The sequence below is a fragment of the Vulpes vulpes genome, chromosome 15 (genome assembly GCF_048418805.1).
Source record: "Vulpes vulpes isolate BD-2025 chromosome 15, VulVul3, whole genome shotgun sequence".
Taxonomy (NCBI): domain Eukaryota; kingdom Metazoa; phylum Chordata; class Mammalia; order Carnivora; family Canidae; genus Vulpes; species Vulpes vulpes.
The window spans coordinates 14114342-14133419 of record NC_132794.1 but is presented as its reverse complement, the minus strand read 5'-3'; the positions used below and the strand labels follow the sequence as shown (position 1 = coordinate 14133419).

The following is a 19078-nucleotide window of genomic DNA, read 5'->3' as shown; positions in this document are numbered from 1 at the left end:
TAAGGCCAAGGAAAAGCTGTCCTGGCTGTGGTGCTTTCCTCAACATGATGGGATGAACATTAATGCCACATAATCACGGCATTTCTGACATAGGAGCAGTTCATTGGCTTTGGCTGTAACACCAAAATTATAGCACCCGTAAATCCAAATGCAGGAAACTATTCAACTGCAATTACGGAGAAGACTATTGAGTTACACATATGCAAAAAAGTAGATTCAACATAGGAACCATGATTCTGTAGTGTGCCACACCCGTGGCTGAGAGTATATAAACATCCCAGTCCAGAGATGAAATTCAAACACAGAATCTTCTGTCAGTCAGCTAAACTCACGTCTCCTGCCAACATGTCCTACAGCTGCTGCTCTGGAAACTTCTCCTCCCGCTCCTTTGGGGGATACCTGCGCTACCCCAGCTCCTCCTGTGGCTCATCCCACCCCAGCAACCTGGTCTACCGCACTGACGTCTGCTCTCCCAGCACCTGCCAGGTGGGCTCCTCCCTCCACACTGGCTGTCAGGAGACGTGCTGTGAACCTGCTAGCTTCCAGACATCCTGTGTGGTGTCCAGCCCCTGCCAGACATCCTGCTACCTCCCGAGGACCTCCATGCTCTGCAGTCCCTGGTGGACTGCTCACCCTGGGTCTGTAGGCCTTGGGTCCAGAAGCTGCTACTCCCTGGACTATGGATCCAGAAGCTGCTATTCACTGGGTTGTAGATCCCAGGGTTTCAGACCCCTGGGTTTTAGAGTCTGTGGCTTCCCTTCCCTGAGCTATGGATCCAGATTCTGCTGCCCAACCTACTTCACCTCTAGGAGCTGCCAGTCATCGAATTACAGGCCAGCCTGTGGCTCTGGCTTCTATAGATTAATTTGTTGAAGGTCTGGATGCTTTTGAGTATTGACCTCAAAGTCTCTACTCAGTATAGCCATTGTTTTCATTTCCACCAATAACTAAAGTTCTTTTATTCCTAAACCATCAGTTTCTTGCTGCACTGACTTTTGGCTGACTCTGAACTCAATGAGTCATATCAAATTAAGACCTAAATTCTGTACTATTGATAGAATGTATACTATTGGATTTTTATTGAAAAGCTATTGAAAATGAAAATTTTAATCTAATAAATTGTTGTAATCTGGCATTCAAATATATTGTTCATCTCATTTTTATTATTATTATTTGCCTATAGTTTTTGTATTTTATGGATTTGGGAGATTTTGATAAAGATCAATATGACTCTGAGACTGAGTTTGGGCACATACAGTATGATAGATTTGAGCAAATTTCTGTTGACTGGATATGTTTCCTGTGGGGAGTATTCATTTCCTGGAGGTCCATATTTTGCATGTCTCAATGTCAGTGACACTTGCCTGAGAACAAAAGTCATGTATTTTTTGCTGATAAAGGGAAACAAGTAAATTGGTACATAAACTAGAAATGAGACAACAAGAATATGATATAATTTATAAGGTGAGGTTACACATCAATAAACACATACCTCAAAGTCTAGCATCTGAGTGTGGATTTTCAGCAGAAAAAAGATGAGCCTTAACTCCCAGAACAAATGCTATGTATGCTCCTTGTTGATTAGTCTAAATGGCCTGATCCCGACCTGCCATAGGTGAAATGTTCCTAAGCCTTACCAAAAAACACATGCAAGGTTTGAAATGATCTTAGGTGGTGATAGCTGGGTTAAGGAAGTGTGTATAACCTCCTGATGCTTCTCCAAGTTTCAACCTTTCAAGCTAAGAGCAGCATATCTGAGCAGCATTAAACAAACATTTATGTTGATTAGTCTCAGCCTTGATCCTTGTCTCCCCAAAATAGAACTGAGGTCAAGAACTTGGGTGCAGGTGGTTTACTTGGTACAAGATCCCAGGGAGTGGGTTTGGGAAATCATGGAAGGTTAGAGAATCAGAGAGGAAAATCTCATAAATGGCCATATTTCTGTAATTAATATTATAGTGGGCAATGGGGACTCAATCCTTCTGGGCCCTTTTAGGAACATATAGAATAACTCTCAGAATAATTTAACCCAGGATCTGACCAATAGATACTGCAGAAGCATGTATCTATCATCTGTGGTCTCTCTCATTGTCCCAGATATATGTTAACTTCACTGTGCAAAGGAGGATTCATATGGGCTCCATTTGTTTTCCCGGCTGTGACCTCAGAGAAGCTCAGATAGAGAATGAAAGAAATGCTGTGTTTGGAAGGACAAACTGTCTATGCAAAGAGAGTTGAGGTCTGTGTGAAATTGTTCACCATAGCTGTGCCTGGGATCTGCCATGAGAGAATGAGGATATAAGGGAGGCCACAAGAGGTATCAGATATACCACTTTCATTTAATGCTCAAACATCCCTGTGAGAAAGATAAACATTATGTCTTATAGACCTTTCCAGACATAAGGGAATAAAAGCTCAAAAGGATTAGAAGCTTCCCGAAGTTTATAAATCAAAGATCTTATAGAATCTGACCTCTTGAATCTATCTTTTATTATTATTTCTGGATTTTTTTTTTAATATGCAACTCTTTGCTTAACCAAAGAGTACTCAAGTACTTCTGGTACTACAGAAATTTCTTTATATGAATAGGCTTCAACCCCAACAGGATCTCATTTCATTAGCCTGATGAGTAGTATCCAGAATAAAGAGTAGGAATGAAACAAATTTAGAAGAGTGTGAAGGAAGGGTGAATTAATTTCATTTGAAAATATTTATATTAACTATAATACCAAATACAAGACTGAGAGAGAAATATTTGATTACCTTTCAGGACGAGATCACTGGAAATCCTGAGTGCTGTGACAAATCCTATATTTTCACTTTAATTATTATTATTAGTGTCACATCATGATATTCCCTTCCACAATACCTAACACTGTGAACAAAAATAATTCTTTAAAAAAAGCCCTCTCACATCTCACTTGGTATATTCAAGTTCAATATCAGAACCACAAATTAGAGATGCTCAGCTTCTTATTAAATTTTTTTTAAAAAATAAAGTAGAGTATAAGGATGATTCTTATGTAACTTGACAGATTTTTAATTTCTCTTCAAACTCCCCAACAGCAACACTGTCACTCTAGAAGCTTTTCCCTGATAAAAAAAAAAAAAAAAATAGCTTTAAAGAAAAAAGTAAAATTGCCAAACTTGTGACATCTTCCAGAAACTGTAACTGCACTCACATCTTGGCGATTCAGGTTGAAAAAGTGGAGGCAACCTGAATAAAATCATGGGAAAGTCTGTAAGTAGAGAAAAGGAGTACTATTTGCACAGAAGTAGCATAAGTGTGTGTGTTGGGGGGTGGGATGGGGGTGGGGGAAGATTTAGAATCCAGCATTGCAGAATGAATAGTGGCCCAACCAAGAACAGACGAAAATCCCTAGTGTGTGCTTTGTTATGTAAAATAACATATAACAGTCTAAAAACCAGCAACACAAAGGCACAAGGATAATAACACAATAGAGTTGATTGATGAGGTAAGAAAAAACATTGCTTGCCAAACTAACCTACTATGGGTATAAACACGACTGCTTTTAAAGTTTTAAAACTACTGCCTCCACTTTAATTAGCAGAATATTGCAGCTTGTGTGGATACGATTATGAGTTATTTGTTTATAATACTTACAACGGTATTTCTTCTCCATAGAAATCTTACTTGTCTTTGCCATGATATTGTCCTTCATCAGATTTCTATTTTTCGCTATTACTGAGGCAACTAAGAATTTTATCTTCAATGTTAACTTCTTGAAATCACTTTACATCAACATTGTCAAATAGAACATTATGAACTTTCACTAGCCTTACTTGGTTTCTTTGTACTGTGTTGGGGAGAAGAACAATTCACTTCTACTCTTGAGTTTCTGTGGCTGGTCTAATAATCAAATGGATATAACATAGATGGAAAGGAATAAAACAAAAGTTGAATAACTTACATAACTTCTGTATATAAGAGAAAGTAACCCCTTGAAATGGCCAAAGCCATCAACTTAAATACCATCTTCAGCTAAAGACAAAGGTAGATGTTGGTAGTAAGGAGTCAGTTAAGGAGATGACCAGGAAAAGCTCAATAAACAAGGCTAAGGTTGTTATGCAGATTGAGGGCCTTACATTCTCCACTGACAAAAGAGTTTCTAGATTGCTGAGTCCTTGCCCTTTTCCTGACACAGGGTGGGAGACACTCTTACATTAGGTTTCCCTTGTGAATATAATGTCTCTTATAAAAGGGTAATTTCTACTCAATTTTCAGATCTTTTGTGTCTGTATTTCTTAAAAATAACCAACTTAAAATAATTGACGGGACAGGAAGCAAATTTTGAGGTGGCATATTTTTCTCCCCTTCAAATGGATGAAGAAATCGAACGATTACTAGAATTAGTTCATTTTCATGTGAAGCATTTGACAATATTCACATAAAACTGCCTTCATCTAATCCTTATTGAAGTTATCCTGCTGCTAATGGACTAGCACATCAACAGCTATTGTTTTTAGGTGTGTGCTGGTTTTGCATGCACAGGAAAACTTAGGGTTTAGCATGAGTGAAAATCATTTAGAATAGTTATTTGAGGGATCCCTGGGTGGCGCAGCGGTTTGGCGCCTGCCTTTGGCCCAGGGCGCGATCCTGGAGACCCGGGATCGAATCCCACATCGGGCTCCCGGTGCATGGAGCCTGCTTCTCCCTCCGCCTGTGTCTCTGACTCTCTCTCTCTCTCTGTGACTATCATAAATAAATAAAAAAAAAAAAAAAAAAAAGAATAGTTATTTGACCTAAATGAAAATGTACGCATCCAAGTGATCTATTAATACATCTATTGCAACTGCTAATGATAAATCATCATCTTTGGAAGCAACTGGTGACACAAATTTACCAGAAAGAGAACTTTAATACAAAAGGAAAATAAAGTCTTACCCAAGTCCAAATTAGGACAGCTGCCCAGGAAATAGGATCTTAAGGAGAAAGAAAGTGCTCTGGAGACTGAACAGTCTTTACAGGATAATGTACTTTTCTACAATTTGGAAAAGCTCAAAAAAATTATACATGAGCCTATAGGCAGAAATCCGAAGTTTTAACATTATGGAATGAGGTAAGTAGAAGCATTGATTGATACCTCAAGGTCAAGATGGTTCCTCAGTACTACTCAGGCTACTCAGACAAAGCAGCTGTACAATGCATGCATGGCGGGCCATAAATCAGGCTGCTGGTTTGAAAAAGTTTATGTGCAGTCATGCTGACTTAGAAAGAAGTCTAAAATGGCTTCTTTTGTGTATCGGGCCTTTAGAGAGTTTTTCTCTCTTCACAATCATCTTAAAAAACTGCTGCTTTCAGGGCACGTGCCTGGCTCAGTTGGAAGAACATGAGACTCTTGATTTCCAGGTCCTGAGTTTGAGCCCCATGTTGGGTGTAAAGATTACTTACTTACTTACATAAATGAATAAATACAAACACACAGATACACAAACACAAAAACACTTCTACTTTCTTTTAAAGTAGTTACTGGTATTTCTTCAGCAAAGTTTTCTCTAACTTTTCATGCAGTCAGTGACACTGTGGACTCCCATGGTGAGTAGTAAATGGCATCAAATTGTTGTACAAATTAAGTATTCACCATCAACTTTCATTAGGAATGGAAATTCGGTATTCACTTTTTTCATTGAAGATGAACTTCCAATTTTAGCTCATTGCTCCTAAAAATAATTTTGTGAAGTTTAGAGAAGAAAGATGTTCCCAAACAAAACAAATAATTGCATATTTAAACAATATAATATGTGGTCAGGTCACCCCAGCAAAAGCATGTAAATTATTCTTTATATGCTGTGTGGCAGCCTCAATTTCATGGTCATATTTCACATACAACCCATTGGTAATTCTCAAATTTCTCAGTATCTCCACCTACTGGTAGCTTGACGTATGTTATTTTGCCTGCTGTAGCCTATGGAAAGAGCGATAGCAGTACTGGCTAGGATAAAAAAACAAATGACCAGCCACCAAGATTTGAATGTGTGAGTGGTCCTACAGCTTGCATCTGAGGGTAAATGTCTTTCAGGGATCCCTCTGCACACTGTCTTTGAAAGAAAAGCAATAGTTGCATTTTATTCAAAAAGGATGAGCAAAGGAAGAATAGGAGATGACTTGTCTTCTTTTATATTTAACATTGGTTAAAGTAAAAACTCTGCTCACGATGCACGCTTCTTATACTTCATGAGCTAAAAGCATGACCAAAACAAAGTGGAGGTCTCCCAAACCAATCTCATGTTAATTCAATTATCACTCATCATATATAAAAAGTAAGGAAACTAAGACTGTTACCAAATGAGGCTGGATGCTGAGACACCCAGACTAAACCAAGACATATGGTTACCCTGTAAGTAAGAATCTAGTTATCTGTGTCTCTAGTAATGTTGTCCTTGACTTAGTGGATAAAAGTTTGGGGCAGAATTGCTGATTGAAGGGTTATCAGCTGCCTGGATGTTTAACTGAATGCTGTAACAATAGACTATTTGCATCAGTTTTGAGTTTTGTTTTGTTTTTGTTTTCAAAAAAGTGTTATTAACTGAACAACCCAAAAGCAGGAGCAAGTTGGGACTTCATCAACCCTACAGGACTGACTATATTGGGCCTACTTACTAATAAATGTTGCAATGTGTTAGATAATTCATTTAGATACTTGATTTCTTTTTTTTTTCATTATTATTTTTTTTTTAATTTTTATTTATTTTTGATAGTCACAGAGAGAGAGAGAGGCAGAGACACAGGCAGAGGGAGAAGCAGGCTCCATGCACTGGGAGCCCGACGTGGGATTCGATCCCGGGTCTCCAGGATCGCACCCAGGGCCAAAGGCAGGCGCTAAACTGCTGCGCCACCCAGGGATCCCCATTATTATTATTATTATTTAGTTTTTATTTTAATTCCAGTGTAGTTTACATACAGTGTCATATTAGTTTTAGGTGTACCATACAGTGATTCCACACTTGAGACTTGATTTCTTATGTCATTTGAGTGACTAGAACTCTTACCAAATCTAAGTCAATAACATCTAACTTCCTACTGGAAAGCTTCACTCCTCTTTCACATGTATTTTAGGATATATTTTGTTAGAATAAACTTCTTTATAAAATTATGCAGTGTACTGGGACACCTGGGTGGCTCAGCAGTTGAGCATCTGCCTTCAGCCCAGGACATGATATTGGAGTCCCAGGATCAAGTCCCACATGAGGCTCCCTGCATGGAGCCTGCTTCTACCTCTGCCTATATGTCTCTGCCTCTCTCTCTGTGTGTCTCTCATGAATAAAAAAATTAATAAATTTATGAAGCATATTTAATACTCTTTATTATTTATAATTACTTTATATATAAATATTGAAATTTCTAACTCCCTACAGAACAAAAGCCATAATTGTTTGTTTGTAGTCTTAAAAATGTGTTTCTAGGTTTCATCATATGAAGGCATGGAATGGACATTAAAGATGAAATAATTTCTTTCAAACCAAAAAGACAATTGATGATTTTATTTTTTAAAAGTAAAATATATATATATTCTTATATGTAAATATATGTGTATATATATTTACATACATACATACATACATATATATTTATTTATTTTTGAAACAGAGAGAGAGAGCACAAGTCAGGAGGAGCAGAGGGAGAAGGAGAAGCAGACTCTGTACTAAGCATGGAGCTGGACATGGGGCTCAATCTCACAACCCTGAGATCATGACCTGAACTGAAATCAAGAGCTGGACATTCAACCGACTGAGCCACCCAGGCACCCCTAAAGTGAAAATTTCTTGAATGGTAAATTCAAATACAGAAATATCCAGTCAGATATTTAGAAGTAGTTTTGAAGACACAGAGTAAACAAATAATATGAAAACATATATGTGAATGTCATGTAACATATTTTTATTTAAACTTACATTTTTTTCCATTTTGTAAATTTTGAAACAAATGCATCAATAGAAATGACTAGGAGATATTAAGAAAGAAATATGTTTCTTAATATATAACTACAAGAAAGCTGTTTGAACATCTTTCCTCAATGAATGTATTTTCCAATTACTGGAATTCAAATTCTTCCAAAACCACAGTAGGTAGCAATACAAGTCGAATTTATAAGCTAATGATAAAGACAGAGATCAATGGATAGCATGGATCCTGACATAGTAAATATTGCAGTAAATTTCTAGACATAGTAGGTATTATGTTTGAACATAAGATTAGAAGAAGCCAGATCCACAGGTTGGCTGGTAAGCAGTAGACTGGCAGCTTCTAGAAGAGAGGTAAGTTGGACGGTAAAAGCTGGATCTACAACCCAGGGATGAAAAAGCACTGGGACCACAGCCCACTGATGGGAAACCACTCCATCCAAAGCCCAGAGAGGGAGATCCACAACCAAAAGATTGAAAGCCACTGGAGCCAAAGCCCAGAGACCCAGTGTAAGTCGTCTGGCAGGGACCATAGAGCATGGAGGTCCTCGAGGGGTAGCAGGATGTCTGGCAGGGGCTGGACACCAGGTAGGACGTCCGGCAGCTGGTAGGTTCACAGCCGATCTCCTGACAGTCACTGTTGAGAGAGGATCCCAACTGGAAGGTTCTGGGAGAGCGGAAGTTAGTGCCGCAGAACAGGTTGCTGGGGTAGGAAGAGCCACAGAAAGATCCTGGGTAGTTCAGGAACCCCCCAAGGGACTGGGAGGAGAAGTTTCCTGAGCAGCAGCCGTAGGACATTGTGACAGGAGATGTGCTGTACAATGAGAAGGTTCTGAGTTTGAATGCCACCTCCTGGACTGTCGCATTTATATACCCCTATCTTTGGGTGTGCCACCCACATGACACGTAAAAACAGGTTACCTTCTGCTTTTAATTGAACTGAAAAGATCATCATAATCAAAGATACGTGGTTTTTGTGGTTTTACAACTGGAAAGTGCAGTTATGTTTGTGCCTTGGAATTCAGGTAATGGTGTCGAATCTTCAAAGCTATTAGTCATCTCTCTCTACCAAAGGTCACCCAGCAGATCACTCAAAGAACTGCTTCAGAGGTAGACAGTGACTGGGATGAGGAAAGCTTGCTTAATTAAAAATAATTGATACCCCTTTCACAATCTGTCTCAAAATTGTTGCCATCTGGATAGCAAAGTTGCTAACTAACTGATTTATTCATAGTCATTTCTTTTAAACAAAAACACACATTGATTGTTGCCAAGCAAGTTTACTTAATGAATAGGGTCATCAGGAAGCAGCAGTGGTAATATGCAAGATGTATGAGGATTTTTAAAAAAAATCAGATATCAGTTTGAATGGCTTCAGTGAAGATTCCCTTATTTCCCATGTTGCTGCTTAAATTGTATGCGACTGGTAAGAGTCAATCTTCGTTCTTACTCCTTGTATGTGTGTGTGTGTGTGTGTGCGCGTGAGCGTGTTTTGGCATAAATAAAATATTAAAATTGCTTTATATCATTTTGGAATGTTAGAGGTGATTCATCTAAGAAGCTGAAAAAGCATTAAAAATGACAAAAAAAAAAAGGCAAAAATGCCCCATGTATTTCCATCTCTAATCAGAGGCGCTGTTTCACCCTATTAAACTTCTCCAGAAATTGGGAAATGTTCTCGTTCTAAAGAAAGTTTAGAAGGTAATTGCCTTGAAGTATTGGACCAAAGGAGCCATCTTAAGGAGATTCTTCCCAGCCTCAGAAAACAACATACATCACTTTGACTTAAATTGTTTTCAGGTGTTCCTGACAAGTATTACAAAATTTCTAAAATAATGGTCATATTTTTTCTTGTTCTATGACTTGTGTTCCACCTCTATGTAGTAGGGTAATGAAGATTGATACCTTGAGGAAGAGGAGAGATTGAGAAGGTTTATCTTGCGGTGACTCCTCTGCTGTTTGATTTGTCATTTCACACTAAAGCATTTCCCTTCCACTTCTTTTTTCTTGTTTTAAAGATTTTTATTTATTTATTCATGAGAGACACACAGAGAGAGAAAGGCAGAGACACAGGCAGAGGGAGAAGCAGGCTCCATGCAAGGAGCCCGACGTGGGACTCGATCCTGGGTCTCCAGGATCACGCCCTGGGCTGAAGGCAGTGGTAAACCGCTGAGTCACCCAGGCTGCCCTCCCTTTAACTTCTGAACAAAAATGTTGGAGTGCAAAAACCTCCATTTTGTTGAGAAAAGAGGTTTCCAAAATTACTGGATATCTGACTCATAGAATATTTTCCCACAGAAAGAGCTGATCTAAGAGTGTATGACATTGAAGCAAGCAAGCAAGCAAATTCAGTTTAGGGGAGTCGAATACTTATATGGGTGTTTTGATGTTCAATATTTTACTCACAAATAAAACGGAAAGGTTTGGAATCTGATAGAATGCTTTTTTTCATGATTCATAATTAAAAAGCCTGATAAATAGGAATTGTTTATTTTTTAGAAATAGAGGACAAACTACGTTAAGTGATAAATGAAACATGGTTGAAAACCAATTTGCCTACTCAAAATGTTCAGACCCATAACATTTACAATTTGGGAGTTTAGCAATTATCTTCAGTCCTCCACCAGACTGGAATCTCATTTACAATATTCGGACAAGGGGTATTGTAATTCCCAGTGCCCTCAAGATGGAAATCTTGTTACCTACAATAGTGGCTCATTTTATTTATTTTATTTTATTTTATAGATCTATAGAAATAGATCTATAGATTAGAAAGATCAGGTGTTGGAAGCATTCATAGTTATAAATGATCATTGTAAGTTGAAATGGGGTGAGGGGGGAATCAGAACAGATGATAATGTGAAATAAAGAATGAATGCCTTTGGGACCTGTAATTTATAGATTTATAGATCTATTTTATAGATCTATAGATCTATAGAGAGAGAGAGAGAGAGAGAGAGAGAGAGGCAGAGACACAAGCAGAGGGAGAAGCAGGCTCCATGCAGGGAGCCAGACATGGGACTCGATCTGGGGACTCCAGGATCGCACCCTGGGCCAAAGGCAGGCGCTAAACCACTGAGCCACTCAGGGATCCCTAGTGGCTCATTTTAGATTTTTACCTCAATCTTCCCTTAAAACTTGCACCTAGTAATCTCAATTCTTTCTACAATAAGTTTTAGCTCATTTCCATTGGACAACATGTCAATTTTCAGAGATGGGTGTCTTATGAGGTTTGCCCATTCCCACAGGTTATTTTAAACCATATCCTGCACCCCTGCACTACTCTACTTGTGGTTGTCAGTGATGCATGTGATGGGAGATCTAGAAAAATACTTATGATGCTAGTCCTCCAGGCAGAATATATGTCACTTGATACGTGTCGCATCAGAGGTCCCAAAGGCATTCATTCTTTATTTCACATTATCATCTGTTCTGATTCCCCCCTCACCCCATTTCAACTTACAATGATCATTTATAACTATGAATGCGTCCAACACCTGATCTTTCTTTGAGGTCTACATGGGGCAGACACTTCTCTAATTTCTTGCTTTTCTTTACCTTCTGTTATAAAATCTCTGCCCTATAAAAAGAAAAGAAGAGAACAAAGGCCCATATTTTATGTGCAGTGCTTATTCTTTTGTTCTCAATAGCATCAACCCTAACAAAATTTACATAAACTTTAGGGATCAATGACATATCAGAAAGCAAGTCGACTTCAGGGCAAGGATTCTTTGACTTCAGTATTTTTACAATATCATCTTCAAAGTACTCCTGCAAATATTGAACCCTTCATTCTTTTTCTTTTTAAAAAATATTTTATTTATTTGAGAGAGCGAGAGCATGAGTGGGGGAGGGGGTGGTGAGGGGCAAAGGGAGAGGGAGAAACAGACTCTTCACTAAGCAGGGAGCCTGACATGGGGCCGGATCCCAGGACCTCCAGATCACAACCTGAGCTGAAGGCAGATGCTTTAACTGACTGAGCCACCCAGACACCCCTAGACCTTTCATTCTTAAATCAAAAACTTATACACACAAAGCACATTGGAGACTTGTACTGTAAGGAAAACAAAATCCAAATGTGTAGGATATTCATTTAGCTTTTCCCATTAAGGTTTCTTAGTGGGTTATCTCTTCTTCATCTCCATAAAATTTGGGAAACGAAACAGATATTGAGGATTTGGGTCTTTTTTTTTTTTTCCTGTTCTCAACTGGGTTCCTAAACATGGAACAAAGTAAATATGCCGTCCAGATGACAAAGTATTTTTTTAGAACTTTAGACAGAACAAAATTCTCACTGTGTTGCCCATTAGATACAATATCTTGAGGGAGAGGGTGAATAAAACACCAAACTTACAGGGACAATTGCCATACAATTATATTCATCTACCCAAGCCAGATGAATGAGAGATGACATCTTCATGAACAATTGCTTTGAAAAACTAATGAAATTCTTTCATTTAAAAGTTTGCGTTCATTAAAATAAGGCCTTTGAAGGTTAATGTATTTCATTTTGACTAGAGCCTAATTAAGCATTCATTAAAATGGGCACATGCTACTAACCTATTGCTAGGGTATATAAGCATCCAGTAGAAGGTAACAGTTGCCCTTACCAAACCTCTCTGCCACTCAGCTAAACTCAGAACTCCCAACATGCATTACAACTGCAGCCCTGGAAACTTCTCCTCTCACTCCCGCTCCCCTGCAGGTTACCTGGGGTACCCAGTTTCCACCTATGATTCTTTCTACCCCAGCAATGTAGCCTACTCTCCCAGCACCTGCCAGCTGGGCTCCTCCGTCTTCGGTGGCTATCAGGAGATCTCCTGTGAACCTATCAGTTGCCAGACATATTACCCCGTGTCCAGACCTTGCCAGACATCATGCTTCCATCCAAAGAGTTCCATCTTCTTCAGTCCTTGCCAAACAAATTACACTGGATCTCTGGGATGTGGAAATATTGGCCTTGGGTCTTTTGGTTTCCAGTCTATGGGCTATGGGTCCAGCTCCTGTCGTCCAACTTCCTTCTCTTCCAGGAGTTGCCAGTCAGCTTGTTACCGACCAGCCTTTAGCTCTCGCTTTTTTGGATCAACTTGCTGAATATCCCTCATTATCTCACCATTATGTCTGTACCTTATGAAACTTTAACATGTAGCCTGTCTGATATCTGGGATTATTGACCATCTGCATCACCAGGACTTGCCATCACCATCTCTCCCAAAAGTATGTGATTCACTGTCACAAAGTAACCTTGGCCTGTGGCCTTTTCTAAATCAGATATATGAGATAAATCTTGAATTTTCATTCGTATGCCAATGTTCAGAATACTTTTTGGTATTCTGAAAGATTTTCCTCTTATTATTCTCCTAGGATTCTTTCACTTAAGTGTATTTCAAATAGAATTGGCACTTAAGATAAACTTTTCTATACCATGAATAATAGCATTCCATTTCTCTTGTTCATATTGTACATTTGCTGAATGTATCCAGTACCTTCAACTGTCTTCATTAGGTAAGCACTTTTTTGTTTTGTTTGTTTCATAGGTTTTATTAATATGTTACTGAATAGAAAACAAGAAATTGAAAGGATAGTTTAAATATGTGACATGTCCTACATGTTAAGGATTTATGTACCCTGATAGATGAATTTGTTCATCTAATTGCTTTAGAAAGTTTTGTTTTTAGTTAGGCATTCACTGCAAAAGAAAATTTATTGAGTTTTGATTCTAGAACAGGCATTGTGCTGAAGAAAAGGATAAATTCCCTGCCTTCATGAAGTTTATACACATACAGTTCTAACTCACCTTCATGTAGCAAGTGTAATAATGGGGACAAAAAAAAATTGAGTTTCAATAGGAATACAAAGAACAGGGACTTCAAAAAAGTGTGAGGAAATCACATAATATTCATTATCAACAATGCAAAGGTCACCATTTCATATTAAAAAAATAAATCTTGCTGACCAAATGTGTTAGTTGTAGTCCTTTGAGAAATAGCTGCCAAACACGGTTTGATCTAATGGAAATTTGTTGGAAAAAGTGCCTGTCAGGGAAAATGGAGAGGTAGTTGGAGGATTCTGGGAGAGTCATCAGACTACCATGTAGATCTGAATTCAGTGAAGGAAAGAAAACAGCAAAGAAGAAAGGTTGAGTTGGAATAATGTTCTTCAGGACAGTTCCAAGAAAGTGTTGGTAAGTTACCTATTAAAGGAGTTCTGTGTCTCACGAGATGGCCATGACTGTGGTGGTAGATTCAGAGACTGGCAGCTGGAGATGTCAATCAATTATGTTCCCCACAGAGGGAGGTATGAGAGCTATGTCTTCATCGCTTCCATGATGTTTATTCTGATTTTTAATTAAGTCAAAATAGTGGTAAAAGGGTGAAATGATAAATGAAAAGATGGAATTTTTTATGAAAGAAGTTCAATATCTTTTTTTTTAACTTACTTTGATCAAAAAATTAATTACTGTAGCAAACCCTATGTAGAACTCAGTGTGTGAAACTCTAATTCTACAACTGAATATGAGGAGGAATTGAGAATTATTGGTCATCTTTGATTTTAAGTATAACTAATGTATTAAATACTCTGGACTCAGTAGGGCATAATTAGGAAATTGCTTCCTCTTTCTCCTGCTATTGAATTTCACACTTGACCTGAGGGCTCTGACTTGCCTGGATCTCTGAACAATTCCATGGCAGATCTATGATCACATTAAGATATTCAGAAATATCTTTATTTCACACTAGTAGTTAATTCCAATCCGGTATAAATTAAAAACCAGCCTTACAGCTATATCAAGGCTTCTTCCTTTTCCTTAATTTAAGCCTGTCAGGTGATTCTACAGGCCACTGATGGTGGCATAATCATTTTATTTAACTTCCTTACTCTATCTTTTCTTCCATCAATGTGCTGCTTCTGACTTCTTCTATTTAAACTAGAGAGAAAGGACAGGAGGAAAGAAAATGACAACTCAGGTCGTTTGTCTCAGCATGCTTTAGACCACCTATGTCAACATGACTTCCTTGTTGCAGGAAACTTTTCCTGGGAAAAGATGAGATTAAACCAATGAATCATTTCACTGTATGTTTCAGGAAACTCCTATGGACTAGCTTATTGGACAAAATGGTCTGTACACCTGGAAAAACAGAGCCCAAAGTAACCACTTACTTATTGAGAGACTTGTGTCAGTACATTCTCTTTTCTATGCTCACCAGTCCTAAAGAGTCACGTAATAGGTTTTCGCAGTCCCAATCAATTTCCTGCCTTGACACCATTTGAACCCATAATCTCACTTCTAATGCCCATCTTTGGAATCACAGCTAAAATTCTACAAATGTCCCTCCTCACTGCAGGAAGTTTGAGTAAACTTCATTTAGCTTAAGCTTAGGTAACATTATTTGGTGATACTCTAAGGTATACAAAGGGACATAAAAGTCTACTTAACCAGTGCTACCTGTGATTCTGTCTTCGCTGTTGAATATCCTGTTTTCAGAGGTGTCTGAATGCGGTTCTTTCCCTAGTGGAGATTGTGGTGTGTATTCCATAACCCACCTTCTTATCACCCTACCCAACTCCCTGGAACTTTCTGTGCGGAATCATCCACCGACAGCACACTCTTTCACATTGTCTTTTAGCTCCTCAACCTCAGTTCTTGTCAACACCAGGGCTATACCCCATCCAGCTTTCTTCTGCTAGCATCCATTTGCTTGGTCCAGAGGAAACACACACACTAGCTGCCTATCAGTGGAAACAGAGTTTGCTCCTGGAGCAGGTTTCTCTTCACTCAGCTAATGCTAATGACTCACAGTAGCTTTTTAAGAGAGAAACAGAGAATACTAGTCACCATAACTCACAGCCTCCAAGAAATAGAATTTTCTGCCTTGTCCCCTCAGTAGTGCTCAAAAACAAAACCTCACAGATATCTCATTCCTTTCAGTAACAGCACATTTAGTGAATGCGTCCTATACTTTCAACTGTCTTCACTAGGCCAACATTTTTTGTTTTCTTTTTTTCATATATTTTATTAATATTTTTTGCTGGACAGAAAAGAGAAAGGTTAAATAAGAGTTGAAATATATGATGTAGCTCATGTTTTGAGACATTTATATTCTCTCATAAGTGCATTTATTCATCTAATTGCTTCAAAAAAATTTTTCAGCTAGACATTTCTTGAACAAACATTTGTTGAGCTCCTATTGTGTAAAATCTTCCTATTGTAGAGGATAAGACTACTGTTGCCACTTCTTGCAATCCACCACACTGTCCATACATGGCCCTTATGACCTCTTCCCTCACAAGAAAGAAGCACTGTGTATGTGTAGAAGAGGGGTGAGGGGTTGATACCATTCTACCAGAATGAACTGCTTGAAAGGAAATCTTTCTACCTTATGAATGTCTAAAGCTTCTCTTGATGGTTAAAACTTTCTCAAAAACTATAAAACTGTGTGGCCACATCGTAAGGATGTGACTAGAGAAAAAGAGAGACAGAGAGAGACACAGAGAGAGACTTAAGGAATTGGCTCACAGGACTGTGAGCGCTGGCAAGTCCAAAAGTCCAAATTCCTAGGGTAGGCAAGGGGGCTGAAAACTCAGGCAGGGTTTCTATTTACAATCTTGGGGCAGAATTTCTTCTTTTAGGGGAAACCTTTGTTTTTGCTCTTAAGGCTTTACCTGATTGGATGAGGCCCATTCACATAATCTAGAACAATCTCTTTAGAGTCAACTGATTGTGAATAATAATTAAATCTACAAAATGTCTTCACAACGACAGCAAAACTAGTATTTGACCAAACAACTGGGCACCATAGCCTAGTTCAGCTGACAAATAAAAATTATCTATCTCAGTCTCTGTTCTCTTGAAAATTTGGGCTGGAGGTATCAATGTCATAAATATACAGTATAAATTAATGCATAAAACTTCAAGGAAGAATTAATTAAAATTTTATTTGTAAATAGCCTTCCTCTCAGTTTATAAAATTATTTTCATACCTTTTTTAAGATCATTTTTCAGATTCTTAAGTCTAATTTGTAAGAGAGATTTTTAGGAGTTTCACAATTGTTCACTGGGATATTGAAACTTCTTACTATATGTCTATATGTATTCATAAGAATAATTTCTTTTCTGCTGGTGATCTCTCCAGTGCAGTCCTCCTAGGAATGCAGCTCTGGCCTAGCTGTGCACATGAGACATATTACAGCAGAAGGCAACGTTCAGAGAATTTATTTCCATGATAATTTTCTTTTAAAGATTAACTTATTTATTTGAGACAGAAAGAGACAGAGCAAGAGAGCACATGAGTGGGGGGAGGGGTAGGCAGAGAGGGAGAGACTCTCAAGCAGACTACACACTGAGCAGGGAGCCATTGAGGGGCTCCATCTCATGACCCTGACATCACGACCTTAGCCAAAATCAAGAGTCACCCACTTAACCAACTGAGCCACGAGGTGCCCCCCTCAAGATAATTTTAATCTATTTGCCCATCTTACGTTATTTCTGGTCATCATATTTCTCATGTTTGCTTCATTCATTGGCTTTTGTCATGCTCCACCCTCTTTTTATCATGCCTATCTTTTACCATTCTCTACCTTTCTACTGTGTTTCCTGCATTTCTGCATCATAGTTTTCATATCTCTTGGCACTATTAGCATTTGTGTTGGGTACTTTTTTGTCAGGATAGGGCTGTCTTGTGCATTGTAAAGGTGTTTAGCAGCATCTTTAGTCTCTTCCACTAGATGTCAGCAGCACTGCCACCCTCTGCCGCCAGCCCTCCCCCCCCTCCGCCAACACACACTGTATGCCCCTTGTGACAACCACATATGTCTCCAGACATTACCAATTGTCCTCTAGACACAAAATTATTCTTTGTTTGGAACCATTGACTTAGATGGGTATCTGGGGGAATGAACTGCTTGGGATAGTTCTTAAGTGTGAACACTGGACTTATTTCTCTTTTGGGATAGAGATAGGACAGTGAAAATAAAATATTATATTACTCCATGCATGAATACGTTGTTATAAGTGATGACTACTGGATAAATGCATGGATATTTCATAAATCTAAGATAATGTTGATCTACTTACTTGGTAAATATTATTCCACTATTGCACATGAATGTGGTAATTGTATGATGTTCATAATTGTAATGACCTGTTCACTTGCAATTACAGGGGAAAAGTGGCATTTTTTTGGTGACCAGCTTCTCAGTTCCAAAACATCTAAGTTGTCTGCTAGGATCACATCTACTTTTTGATCATCCTGGACCAAGGAGAAATAGCAAGATTATCTTCTCACGGTATTTTAGATAATTAAGACAAACTGAGACCAATTTCTGGTTTATGGGCTCTGCTTTAATATCTTTGGGTATTCTGAGGACTTTCTTCAATTTGTCTGACTCATTCTGTGTAGCTCCACAAAAAAAAAAGACTTCAACTCTTTTAGTATCTACCAGCAGTGATAGAGCTGATCATAAACTACATTTCTTCATTTTGAAGCTTTGAAGCTGATATCACAGGTTTTTTCTTCTCTAAGTATCTCAACACATCTTTTCAATTCATCACATGAGCACTTTACTCACTATGAACTTTTTCAGCTGTGTCTACCAAATATTTCATGCTAACAAGCATCTACTCAAAGGGATTCATATTTCAAATACAAGAAAACAAGTTCATTAAACAAATATTTATTTGTCCCTGCTACATTAGAGGATATGTGCTAAGTCCTGGAAGATGCCGGTTTAAGCAACAATGTAATGGAATTGATTCACGGCTATCAACATTATAAGCTAACTATAACTTTAGTTACAATGGCATAATCTGAAGAAAAAAGATGTAAGATTGGAGGACTTTTTCCAGAAGTAGTAAAGTTCAAGTTAGGACCTAGAGGATAATGCATTTGGACAGGCAGAGTTAAGTCACAGGAAAGGAAATAGGACAAGAACGATGCGCAAAGCACTTGTTTGAGGAAGGACAAGGACTCTCTCTTTCCCTTTGTATGTGGAAAAGAGCTTACACTAGAAAGGCTACTTAGCCATGGATAGCATGCTAACAAATTTAAATTCTATTACAGAAGGAACTAGAGAACAGTGGAGACTTTTAAGTAGTAATTCTAGAATTCCCTTCTGTTACCTAAATTTAAGATGCTTTTGAGGGGCACATTTTTAA

The 19078-nt window shown here is 38.3% G+C and overlaps 3 protein-coding genes across 3 annotated transcripts; 2 read left to right on the top strand and 1 right to left on the bottom strand.

Annotated features, from left to right (window-relative positions):
- Positions 1-345: 345 nt before the first annotated feature.
- On the top strand, positions 346-873 carry LOC112909463 (keratin-associated protein 13-1-like). The gene has a single exon (XM_025985406.2). It carries the CDS (start codon positions 346-348, stop codon positions 871-873), a length of 528 nt encoding a protein of 175 aa, XP_025841191.2.
- Positions 874-7879: 7006 nt separating this feature from the next.
- LOC112909464 (keratin-associated protein 14-like) lies at positions 7880-8776 on the bottom strand. The gene has a single exon (XM_025985407.2). The coding sequence runs from the start codon at positions 8719-8721 to the stop codon at positions 8215-8217; it is 507 nt and encodes a 168-aa protein (XP_025841192.1). The 5' UTR covers positions 8722-8776; the 3' UTR covers positions 7880-8214.
- Positions 8777-12573: 3797 nt separating this feature from the next.
- Positions 12574-13017, top strand: LOC112909501 (keratin-associated protein 15-1-like). Its single transcript, XM_025985452.1, has one exon. It carries the CDS (start codon positions 12574-12576, stop codon positions 13015-13017), a length of 444 nt encoding a protein of 147 aa, XP_025841237.1.
- The last annotated feature ends 6061 nt before the right edge of the window (positions 13018-19078 follow it).